The sequence below is a fragment of the Cyanistes caeruleus genome, chromosome 8 (genome assembly GCF_971803275.1).
Source record: "Cyanistes caeruleus chromosome 8, bCyaCae1.hap1.1, whole genome shotgun sequence".
NCBI classification, from domain to species: Eukaryota; Metazoa; Chordata; class Aves; order Passeriformes; family Paridae; genus Cyanistes; species Cyanistes caeruleus.
Genome location: NC_141708.1, coordinates 12,380,185 through 12,392,955, shown reverse-complemented (window position 1 = coordinate 12,392,955; position 12,771 = coordinate 12,380,185). Strand labels below are relative to the sequence as shown.

At 44.8% G+C, this 12,771-nt stretch overlaps 1 protein-coding gene and 1 long non-coding RNA gene across 4 annotated transcripts in view; one reads left to right on the top strand and one right to left on the bottom strand.

Moving 5' to 3' along the window:
* NEURL1 (neuralized E3 ubiquitin protein ligase 1) overlaps positions 1 to 12,771 on the top strand; it is a 154,269-nt gene that overhangs the window by 9,419 nt on the left and 132,079 nt on the right. Inside the window, exon 1 of one of the 3 annotated variants that reach the window (XM_086899448.1) lies at positions 1,729 to 1,970. The exons of 1 other annotated variant lie outside the window; for it this stretch is intronic. In XM_086899448.1, the coding sequence (XP_086755574.1) occupies positions 1,886 to 1,970 (85 nt within the window). In that variant the 5' untranslated portion in view covers positions 1,729 to 1,885. Of the gene's footprint in view, positions 1 to 1,728; positions 1,971 to 12,771 lie in introns of those variants that run through there. One more of the 3 variants, XM_086899446.1, reaches the window with a different exon arrangement.
* Positions 959 to 1,229, bottom strand: LOC111931281 (uncharacterized). The gene is made up of 2 exons (XR_002865495.2): positions 1,154 to 1,229; positions 959 to 1,047 (listed from the first exon to the last, which is right to left on the bottom strand). It is a non-coding gene; the product is annotated as an uncharacterized LOC111931281 (long non-coding RNA).

Genomic DNA, 12,771 nt, shown 5'->3' with positions numbered 1-12,771 from the left:
AAACTATGCTTTAATTTGGTTATCCAGGTTGAAAAGGGAGGTGGTTGACACAAAACCCACCAGCCATGTGGGGCATTGTTTAATATTCATACTATGGCACCAAGGTTAAATTGGTGCCTAGTGTCTAAAACTCAGGGTGGATTTGGTAGAAGCAGAAAGCACGTGGTCCTTCTGGGAACAGGTTCACCACGTGGTGAGCTATCCCTCAAGACACAGTTAGCAGCCTGCACAATGCATGTGTGAGTGCCTGTCATTTAATGGATGACTGCACAGAAATCTTTCCTGTGCTATTACATGGATCTTCCCTATGCCTCCAGTCCAAAACTGAGAGCTTTTTCAAGATCTCTTTTATACAATGGAAAGATGCCTTTTCCATTATAATTTACCTTACATTGACACCTCTTTCTGACACATTAAACATGAAACTTCCCAGAAAAGTGACAGTCCTTGCTCAAGATCTCTTGCAATTCAAGGACAGGCAGAGAGAGAGATTAGAGAAAAGAAATGAAGAAAGAACAGTTTTGTTTTGTTTTGTCTGTTGGTTGGAGGCAATTAGGTTCAACAGGATGGAAGGTTGGATGATGAGGAGGTGGAATTGCCCCTCTAAGGGCCATTCCAGTCTTGTATCACAAATGACAGAATATTCTGAGTTGAAAGGGACCCACAAAGATTATCAAGGCCAATTCTTAAGTGAACGGCCCATACAGGGATTGAACCCACAACCTTAGTGCTATTAGCACCATGCCATAATCAACTGAGCTCATCTCAGGGTCAGTTGTTTCTTTTTGGGCTCACTGTAACAAGCTAGCTGGAAATATAGTGTTCATGTTCACAAAAGATCTAAACAAAGATGTGACTCAGGCTAAGTCTCTGTCTCACTTCTGCTCTTAAGCTTCCTGTGTGTGGAGGCAGCTGGTGGAACAAAATGGGGCTGGAGCAAGACCCAGTACACCACAAGAACTGAACAGAGGGCTCGTGTTTGAATCAGATTTCAACCCCACTCTACCATGGCTTCACTCTGACTGGTGTGGTCATTCCTTTCTACTTCTGAGAGAACAAGAAAGGATGTAAAAAAGGTGCACATCTCACCCACAGTGCAATTAAAGGATAGGCAGTAATGATTCTTCACCCTGGCTCTGTGTATCGCACATACCAGAAGACATCCTCATCTGGACTTAAGCATCATATTTTGGTTGAGATTTTCAATATTTCTTATCAATAAGTCTTCCCGAGTGTGGCTCTGACATGTTTGTACCTATGAGAATCCTAATTGCTTTAGGACAGTTGCATCCTACTACAGCCAGTCTGCTTGTGTGAGTGTCCATGCGTGATGCAGCTTCTCTGAAGGGCCTGGATTCCAGGGCTCGCCAAAAAATTCCTCTCTGGAAGGAGGAGGCTGGGGAAGTGGGTTTAGGACCAGCAGGTGTGGGGCAGGTCCCGGGGTGGCAGTGCAAGGGAATGATGTCCCTGACCCTGCGTTTGCCCCTCGGGGTTTGTGGTCCTGGGCATCTTTGTGCTGGGGGCGGGGGTCGGGAGAGGCTCCGCGCGTCCCCACCTGTCGCGCCAGCGGTGGCACATCTGGGCGGGGCGGCGCGGCCCCCCGGCGGAACAGCTGTGTCTCCATGGCGACGGGCGCGGCGGGGGGGCCGCGGTGCCGCCGCCCCGCCCCGCCGAGCGGAGCCGAGCCGAGCCGAGCGGAGCCGAGCGGGGCCGAGCCGAGCGGAGCGGAGCCGAGCGGGGCCGAGCGGGGCGGGGGGCCCGGCGGGCGGGACCGCGGCTCTCGGCACCCTCGGAGCCGGCGCTGCCCTCTGCCCTCGCCGCTGCAGCCCCCGGGGAGAGAGACCTTGCGCGGTGCCGCCCGGCCCGGCCCGGCTCGGATGCCGCCATGGGGAGCCGCTTCTCCAGCATCCCCGCGCTGCCCCGCGGCGGCCAGGGCCGCCTGCACCGCGCCCGCCACCACCGCCTCAAAGGTACGGCTCGGTCGGCGCCCCCGGCACCCTGAGCATCCCCCTCAGGACGGGCACGCGCGGTGTCCCGGGGCACCTGAAGGAGCCCGGAGCGGGACGGCTGCTCTGGACACCCCGGGATGGGATGGGCGCTCAGGCAGGACACAAATCCTGGGTACCGCAGGGACGCCAGTTTGGGATTAGATCACTAGGTTCACATAGCACCTGAGTACCCCGGACAGGCATCCAGGGCGCCATGGGACAGGCTGTGCTCCCCGGGATAGGATGGCTCCATGCCGGGCACCCCGAGCCCTGTGGCGTTGCGAGCCCCCTGCCCTGATCGCAGCACTGTCACTTCTTCCCCCGGCAGTGCCCCATGGGTGGCTGGTGAGTGCTCGGTCTTTCCAGGCAAAGGTACCCTAGGAAAGCAAAGGTCAACAGTTTGGGGAATAAGACCACCAAGAGTCCCCCAGTGCTTATTGGTGAATGAAGGCTTTGCTTTGGTGTCTCTTCTGGGTGCTCCATGAATGTGTGTGTGCATGCGACTGTCAGTCCTGTTTAGAGGACGGCAGGGAGTATTTGGGCTTCCTTGTCTAGCTTATGTGGCTATTCTGTTCCTCAAAAGGATGCCATCTCTTTTCTGAACTCTTGGGAACCTGTTAGGACCAAATGGGATGGGGATGATTTCTGTAATGTGGACAGGAGAGCCAAAGGTCTCCTCTATTTCTGCTCTTTTTTACCCCCTTTTGTTGTAAGCTGGGAGGGTGGTAGCAGAAAATAGCCCATCGTTCATGAGCGCAGTTTTCTTGGGCAGCAGTACACACACACTGCGTGTGTTCAGCACTACCTGGGTACCTCTTCTCTAAGGTCATTTTCACAGCCAAAGGCACTGGCTGATGAGGGTAGAGGTTGTCACACATCTCCCTGTAAGCAGGGAATGAGGGAAGGTGCTGCTCCAACAGCCATTTCGGTTATAACTTGTTGCAGCTTCTTCTATGTGTTGTAGAATTTGCAGCCACCAGCGTAGAAAATAGGGATGCTGCTGTTCTCCCTCATTTTTGCTGGGCTTGTGGATACTTCTTTGGCATGGTCTAGAGGAGTGGAAATGGTTAATGATGAGCTGTGCAACCAGTTGTTATGTAGAAGGATTTTCTGATACTTGCACTATTCTGCTGAATCTCTCTGCCCCCTTCCCCTGTACTTGGGTGATTTGGAGCAGTTGTGTGAGCTGAGGGTGGTTTATCATGGCTGTTTCAATGGCCATTGAAATGATGTTAGGAATGCTCATCACTCTGTCATGGACGAAGTCAGTGAGAAACTCAGCCCAAGCAATGGTGATGCTTCAAATTAGACTTGAAAGGAAGGGGATGCTGTATCCTAAACAGTGAACCATCATCCTCTGTCAGTGCAAACATGAAGGCACATGCAATGCCGTAGTTGCTGGTATGCAATTGTAAACTGCCAGGGAGGATTTGTCTCTTTAAGAATCACGCTGTCAGCTGGAAGTCTTTCTGGAGCAATCTTAAGCAGATAAGAATTTATAAACTGAAGCCAGAAGGGACACTGCCACTTAATCCATTAACAGTGGCTTACTTGAGATTTGGAGGATACTCTGTATGAATCACCTGATTTTTTGGGGGGGTGGGGGGGGAGTGGAGTGGAAGTGAGTTGTTTGTTAATGGTACTTCGTTTGTATATTTCTTCCTTTAATTTACATTTTAATTAATTTTCTACCTGTGCTGAGGCAGCAAGCAGAAATACTCTCAAGATTGTAATGCAACAGAACATTGAAATAATTTTTATTTGGAATAAAGAGTGAACAAGACTTTGCCTTTGTTGTAAGAACTAAGCAACTGCCAGCGACAATATGTGCCTTTTCTGTCTTTTTTGAAACCAGACTGCCTCAGGTCCTACATTTAAATTCAGAATAAACAAGTCTGATTGCATATGACAGGTTTCTGTAAAATGAACTTGAGGCATAACAGTGAGAGTATGAATGTCACACAGTTTTGTTACATATCTGCCATTTAACGTTTTGTAAAGTGTATTTTAGTTGAAGATTCTTCCTTCAGTGTCTGGCTTAGTGTTAGGGATACTAAACTTTTATAAATAGGCTACCATCTAATACTTTCTTAGTCTGTGACAACCTCTTCCCAACCTAGTGCTGGGGTGGTTAGGGTTCATTCTTGCTTAAGAAGAAGCTATGATTGCATTGTTTCCTAAGGTGGTCTGTGGTCTCTGAATTCAGTCCCTCTACCTTACAAGTTCATCTCACCTAAGTAAGAAGTAAGATCTCTGCACATGTTAGAGCTGTCGCCCACTTGTGCTGAATTTTTTTATGTCTTTCTCTTAGTCCTGCTAAAAATGGTCATCTTTAGTTACATAAATCTTCTGAAGACCATGTGATACTTTTGGTGGTGGTAAAGGCATAACACAGAAATCTCACGAAGACCGACACGGCTGGCAGGATATTTGCTTTGCTTTAGATGGTGGTGCAAAAGGAGGAAAGCACACAACTTGATTCTCAGGCTTCAGTTCAAAGCTGCAGTTTTAAAACCAGGTAACTGAAATGGGAAGGTCTTTACAAAAGTACCTGCAAAAACAAAGCTGGAACCCCAGGCTGATGATTTTAGAGTTGCTTTTGAGTAAGGTAATACTTGAAAATCTATTATGTCCAGCTGTTTATAAAAGCACTTCACATAACTGCTCACTAGGAACCACTAGGCTCGAGCACTTTGGAATTATCTATTCCAAAGCAGTATGTCATATCTGGAATATGAATCCATATTTTTGTGCCATGATTGTGCTGACAGGCTTTGGCTGTTTTGGAGACAGTGAAAACTGAACTCCTCCAGGACTGCAGGTGACCAGATGCCATGATCCATGGATGTGGCTGTTAACTTTGAAGTCCTGGCCCGTGATTGGAAGGAGGTTTTCACTTGGTGATATCATGATGGGGAGGTTGAGGTGAGATTATTTTCAGAATTCCTGTGAGTATTTCCCTTCCCATAACCCAGATGTAGTTTGTCAGGAGTGACAGAAGGTGATCCTTTGTGTACTTTCCTAATGCTGTGCAAAAGATTATGATTATCTGATAACAATCTCCTTAAGGATGCAGCCAGATAAACTCCAGGAAATTTTTGCTGTCCACCCTCTCTGAATTATGGTTTGTGATAACTATCAAACAAGGTGTGTATGGCTGTTTGGAGGGGAGCCAAGTGGGAAAACTCCAGCTGTATCTAATCTTCTGAATTCCGAAATGAAAAAGATCATCAGTGGCTCTGTGTACTGTTTATTTACTTGTGTCAGGGCAGTCTGTGTTGAACTGTTCCAACCAAGGAAACTTCTATTATTTCTCAAGAGATGCATCCTCAGTTCAACCCGTCTCCCTCCCCCAAGGTTCTTCCAAGATAGTCTATTCAATCTTTTCTACTAACTATTTTTTTCTAATCCTGGTGTAGCTCATTAAGTTCCCCTCCTTGCCTCGTGTTACATCTTCCCAGTCTCTGGCTTTTGCATTCCTCCTTAGGCACTGCTCAGCCTTGCTAGAAGTGTTTAACTCTTCCTCCTCTGAGGTGTGGGCTATGTGCCTGGTCTGGGCTGTGGTGTAGTTCCCAGATGTGCTGGTCCACGATGCTAGAAATGAAGTTTTTCTAGTCCTTGGGTCAGAAGTGAGATACAGGACTTTTATGCCATCTCCTTGCTCCATGGACATGTAGCTCTTTATCCTCACTTGTCTTGTGTTCTCAGCTTCAAGAAGGCTTAGCCATTGCTGTAGACAGCAGATCAATATTACATTGTAAAAGCTAAGAAGTATTACTGTCTTCTCTCTTAAATCCTCTCCTCCAGCCTCCTACTCAGGTTTGGTACTCTTTCCTGAGTCCCTCTTGCCTTGAAAGATAGAATTCCATGGTGAGTGGCAGCAAGCAGGATTTCTTCCTGTTGATTTTCCCATAAGTCAATGCACCTATGATATTTATGCAAAAGAATGCATGTGCATTCTTATTATTATAGAACTATCTTAGTATTACAGAAACAGCCCCAGCTGCCAGGGATCCTCTTTTCAGCAGTGCTGATTACTCATGGGTTCTTCTTTTTTATTTGTATTACAGTGGCATCCGGAGGCTCCCATCGAGATCTTAGTCACTTTGTGCTGGATGTTCCTATGATTGCCTGTACTTATTGCTCATTCATCCAGAAAGCTTTTACTCATGGGTCTGGGTGATGTCTGTAGGATGGTTTGGGGTTTATACCTTCAGTGTATCACATGAAGCAGTCTGGCACCTCAACAGAACAGTTCTTAGTCCTTTCTTTTGCTGGGCCACCTGCAGTCAGTCAGCAGTGGTTTGCTGAAGGGTGTTACCACCTCTGGCTACAGCCCCCAGACTGGCAGCCTGTTGTGCAGCACTTGACCGAGAAGACAGAGGCTTTCCTGCCTTCCCTCGTCCGTGCAGGGTACCAGTCAGGATTACAGTCTTTGCCTGAATTTCTGCAGTTGCTGTTCCAAACATTACATCCCACTGACACATAAACATGTCAGACTTTTTCCCCATTTCACTGGTGCTTTATGAGCTTCTGAAATACATGTAGAAGATAGTAATCTGGCTGGTGTAGGCATTTCAATAATTGTATATTGTTGAAAGACTGTCCTGCTGCCAGCTCCATTTTGTGCATTTACTAGATAAAACTAAGGGGGGAGTAAAAGGTTATCAGCAGCTGATGGTCACAGGGCTTAGAAGCTGGGGTGCATCACAAGCAGTGCACTGGGGGGATACCAACAGTGATGCTGTGAGACAGCCTCAGCTCCCATTGCTGTCATAACTGGTTCTTCTTTGAAGTATTATATTATTTTCTTCCAGCCTTACAGGGTCTGAAGTTTCATCATTCAAGGCTTTGAAGGATGTGTCCGGCTTCCTGCCCTTCTGCTTTTACTCTGTGCTGGGTATGCTTGTCTCCCTCTGACCTGTCAGTGTGTCTGGGTTGTGGGTATGAAATTTTTCCTGCCTGAGGTTGTCAGGTTTGTATGACCTTCTCCAAAACACTAGATTTTTTCCCAAGCTTCTGAACTTTGATTTATTGCATTTAAACTGGCCAAAGTTGCTCAGTGCTCCAAACACAGCAATTTTTTGATCTTACTTTTCCTTTCCCATTGTGTGTTTCATAAGGTGATGAAGCCTTTTGGTGAAACAGGTACTGCTACAGCTTTTCACGAATTTCACAGGAAATCAAGTGGTTTCTTGCCCATGGGTGATTCTCTGTATTTCTGAAGTGCGAGTCTACTTCTGAAAACCAGTAAGAACCAAAACATCATATGGATGATTGAGCTAAAAATATTAGTTCCAGGCTTAGTAATTAAATAAAGAAAATTAAGTACTAGAAATTATAAGGGAAGCCAAACAGAGGAAAATAGAAGCCATTAATACATTGCTGTGTAAATGTGTATATTATGTGCAGTTCTGGTTCTTTCCCTTCCAAAATCTCAGGAAAGATACAGAAGAACTGGAAAAGATTCAGAGGTGGGTAATGAGGATGGTCATAAGTCTGGATTAATTTCATATAAGGAATGATTGAATAAAGTAGGACTCTTGTCTCTAGAAAGAGAAAACTAGAACACTAGAAAACTAGAATGGAAATGACTGGCAAGTAAAGAAGGGGCAGAGCTCCACTGTTCACTGTTTCTTCCAGTACAAGAATTAGGAGGACATCAAATGAACAAAAGGGGACTGTAGCCATCTGCAGTAGGTAGTTGCTCAGTAGAGCTCATTATTGGTGGATGCTAAAATGGGTCCACTTTTAAGGGAGATTGGAGGAAGTAATGAAAGAGAAATCCTTTGAAGTCAGTGACAAAGACCACACATTTGCCCTTCTCATTGTGACTTCCCAAGGGTGTCTTCCTAAGACTACCTGTGTTTAGCTGATAAGGATAGTGCTAAAATGAGAACTTGAAACTTCATTGAAAGGTGCAGCTGGGTTGTTCAGACATTGCAGTGGTAGATGGAGGGACAGAGCCTGCTCTGGGGTTGACTGATTTCCAGCAGGATCCATCCTCTTTATCATGAGCATCTCTGCCTGGTTGTTTACAGGGTGGTTCATTGCCATGTCAGTGTCAAAGTCATACACAGAACATCCAGGTTTTATTTGGGAGGCAGAAAAGATTGTAACTGGGTCCCTGTACAAGCTTTCTTGGATGTGACTGTGTCTCCTGCACACTGTCATTTTGACAAATGCAACTGCTTTTCCATTTGCGGACTCTTTTTGAGTAAGAGTAAGCAGGCTCTCTCTGCTTACAGTGACCTCCTAATGACAGAAGTCTAAGTAGCCGTGCTTAGTTTTGTTTCTTAGACTGTTGAAACAGCAGGTTTTGTGGATATTCCCATATCTGGGAAGATCTCTAATACAGCGGCTTGGAAGATTTCCGATTTGGCAGCTGTTCTTACCTACTGCTGCTAGGATAATTGCAGGAACCAGCTACTTCTGCATCGCTGAAATTGTTGCCCGTGGCAAGTACATAAGTACGTGCTGTTTTACTTACAGTGTGTGCCTTCACATTGGCTACTTATTTCAAGCTGGGGATCCACATGTACTCTGACTTGGTCTTGAAATTTTAGGACATCTGATTAATCCAATTCTGAGCTGTGTCAGGGAGAGGGATCTGCAATACTTGTGTTTCAGGATTGTCTTCATCTAGAAATGGTTGATCGAAGATTAACCTTAATCGCAGCAGTGTGCAGGTGCTCAGTGCTGTGCTGAGAGCTGCCAAATCCCAAAGTAGTTTCTCACTTTAATCACAGCACCATGCAGGTGCTCACTTTCGTGTCACAAGTACCAAAGTAGTTTTGGGGATGAGAGCTGAATTTTAACTGAAAGTTAGGGTCTAACAGTGGTTAAAACTTCTGTTGTGAATGTGATGTATCCATGAGCCTAGGCTACCTTTTGGCCTGGCTAGCCAGGGCATTGCTAAGCTGAGTAGCTGGAGAGAAGACACTTGCATACTTACCCATATTAAGATCTGTGTTGCTGCAAACTGTGGTTAAAATTGAGGTGGGGATAGGTTTTCATCTCCATTTGTTCATGGGCAGCTCAAGGTGATAAATGTGTTGTTATAAGATGCTATTTGCTAAGTTCATGTTTACACTATTGGTTATTTGGCCTTTCAAGTACAGGATTAAAATAGGATTTTGTTTTAAAATCATAGGGCAGAGGATGCCATGGTGTTATTATGTTTATACAATCCTCCATTAGTCCACCTCAGTTCAACTTTTTGCTGAGGCATACGGAAGGAATGTCAGCTCTCAGAAAATGGTCAGGTTAAACTGTAGGGCTGTTTTGTGCAAAATTTTGAGAAGTAAATATTAACAGTTCTTTGCCAGCCTCAGAGAAAAAATTCCATGGCAGCGTTTTTAGTTTTTTTAGTTTCAAAAAACCCACTTGATAGAAACTTTTTTTTATAAAACAAACAATAATAACATTTTAGTAAATTTTTTTTCTAAAGTGTGGATGTTACTTGTGGAGTCCCCCTCCTCTAATGTTCCTTTGTATTCAGTATTTGAGTTTCACGCTGATAGCACTGACACTTTCCAGATGTTCCTGCATGGGTGTAGGCACGGATTCCCTATTGAATTAATATCATATTTTTATGATATGACCACAGTGCATCCTATATCTAGCACCAGTGCTTGGGAAGATCTATTCATCAAAGCCATGACTGGGGTGCTGTGTAACTAACTGGTGCCACTGTCACTGACAAGCAGTGGGTTGGCAAAGAAGGAGCTTGGCTTCTAAAGAGACAAAGAACAGATAAGGCAAGCGGATCTAGATACAGAGCTTATTTACCATCCAGGTTCCGTACTTTTATCAGAAGTTTAGTTTAAATCTCCTCCTTAGGTAGTATCTCTTTAATGTAGCATTAATTGTATCGGTATTACTCATGGTTTCTTTGATTTGGGTAAATGGTGCCATTGTGTTTCTAAGTATCTATCTAGCAAGATAATTTTTGTCTGTGATGAATGCCTATTATTTATACTTAACAAGTATTTACTAGGCAAGAATGGAAGAGATGGTTTCCCATAGAAATATTGAGTCACTGTAGAAGACAGGACACAAATAACTGTAAATGTTGCAAACAGAATCTGTTTCTTACGCGAGTGAGTGAGTGAGTCACTTCAATAGATGTGACAGAAAATGGAAAAGACAAAATGTTCCTCACTAATTGATGATGTTCATCAAATACAGAAAGAGGAGAAGTAGTTTAAATTTACTTTCTTTATTAAAAATGCAGTAAAAACATAATGAAGGACCTGGGTTACCTCTGATGCTAGTACTGGATTTCTACATTCCTAGTCCCATTTTTGTATATTATTTAGTGTTCCTGTTTTAATGGTATGACCCCTCAACAATCACATCCTTAACAAGCATGAGATAAAATAAAGGTGCAAAAAGTTCTCCCTAATTAAAACCAGGAACACTTTTTTTTTACAAGGCTTAGAGTTGAGATGCTAAGAGATAAGTACTGACAGCTGAAAGCTTTGCTTCTCTGCATGAAATCTGCCTTACATTAGTTGTGGAAGAAAGTTCTTACCATCTGCTGGGTAGAGATCATCTGGTGTTCTGTGCTTTTCCTCTGGATAGTTGTTCTCAGGCCCTACAGGTGGAGGGCTTAGCAGAGAGGTTAAAAAGTAGCTTCAGGTTTCAGGCAGAAAAGTCGTGCAGGTGGGACCTGTCGCAGTGAATGCAAAGCTCTGGCTGCTCTTGCCCACACAAAGTGTGTTTGGTGGCTGAGCAGACACTGTCAGTCTCCTGTTGTCAGTCCAACATGAAGCCCAGGAGGAGAAATTACAGAGTGATGGATGGGAACAGTGACTGAGGCTGAACTCCCAATTTGGAAATTTTAATGCTACATCCCTTATTAATAACCCCAATGCAAAAGAAAAAATGCTCTGCTGCAAACGAAGCTGTGACACAGGGAAGTAGCAGGCAAAATTAAAGTTTTATACTTGCTGTGGTCTTACAATAAAGGTTTTGTGATACACATCCAGCAATGCTGCTATAAATAGTCTCGTTATCTAATCTTCCAGCTCAGCATATGACAGAAGATTACAAGTAAGAAAACAGTTCAGTGTAGCTTTTAGCTGTTTTCCCACTGCTTCCCTTGCTCCTGCTGGAGCATTATTACTGTGTCCCTTGTAATTCATATGGAGACAACGTTATTCAGAAGTACAGAATGTCACTAGGAGGAGGAGAGTTCAGAGAAAACCCAGAAGATTTATGACATAGTTTAGATAAGGCCATGGAGGAACTGACATGAGGGAAGTAATGACAATTTGCAGTCCAGCAGCATTTCTGGGTGGGTGCTGAGAACTTCTTCATGCCAACTCCATTGGGTCAGATACAGAGCAGAGCATGCTTTATTAAGGTGTTCTACATGCTTGATTGCAGAGGGAACCCTTTTGCTAATAAATAATCCAGACACACTGAGCTATGTCCACATGGGTCTAGGAGCTGATCCAAAACCAACAGAAAGTCCTTAGAGAATTTCACAGAGGCACAGCTAGCACAGAGAAAACCTCTTTTTCCTTTTGATCTTATTTCTCATGGGAAAAGGAGGAGCTGGTTGGTAGAAGGGAGGTTCCTTTCCTCCCCTCTCTGTGTCTTGCTGGTAATGAAAATCCTCATTTCTGACCTTTCCTTGGAGATTCACCTGGTCTATTTCATGTGGGGCACCTGAAGCCACTGATGAGCGCTGGGTCCTGGGAAAGCTTCAATGGAGCAGAGGCAGCTGAAAAGGACCTTCTGCAGCCTGTGTGTGTGAGCACAAACAACCCTTTCCCACATAGGACTGAAGATCACTTTCTGAACTGTCATGGAGTTTTCTTGTGTGACCATAGGAGGAGGCATAAGGGAGTATGGCTTTTGTAGATCTGGAGCTCCATGAATCTTGAACCATCCTCTTTTTGCTATATGTGAGGCGTTAGGGAGACTTTGAGTGTTTGTTCAGACCCCAGCACAGCACCTCACCTTCTGCAGGGTGTCTTCCCCACCACGTGGCTTGGAGGAAACTCTCTACCAGCACTGTGCTGGCTCTTGTCCAGCCACCTCAGAGGAGCATGGTGGTGAGCACACACGTGTTCTACAGCCATGGCCAACTGCAGAAGTCTTCTTCTGTACCTTCATCACACCTTCTCACACAGCAGGTAAAGCAATGATAAAACTTCAGGAACTGAACCTCACCACAGCTGTTGCAGAGAGTGGGGAAAGAGCTTGTGTCATTCCCCCATCCTGAAACAGGCTGACCTGGAGCCTGGTACTGCCAGGAAATTCTTTACCAGTCCAGATTCTGGTATTCCATCTTAAATTCCCAGGCATAAGCAATTACAAGTGCTGGCAGGTGAAATGCTCTCTGGACACGGGCTTTCTTGTGCTGCAGACTGTTCAGCAGGAAGGAGTTACCTTCTCGAGATTAGATTATGTAGGCAGATCAAATTTGCTGTTGGAACAGAGATTTTATATATAGTAAAATGCTCCCAGGTGTGCTTTTTAGTAATGCTTCTGGGCTAAAGCAAGGATTTATTAATAAGAGGCACCCAAACCATATTACACACTGCAGCAGAGCTGGAGCAGGGTGCTTTTGCTCTGATTCAGGGACAGATGCCAGGTATTTATGTCCTTGCCCGAGTTTATCTTTTAAATTTGAAAGTGTTAAAAGCAAGAGTTATTTTTGGAATAAACATATTAAATAGTGATGGAGAGCTCCATCTGGGTGCTGGTGGGGATGGTATTTTATTGTAACATGTCACTGACCAAAGTGTACTGCTCAGACCATCAGAAC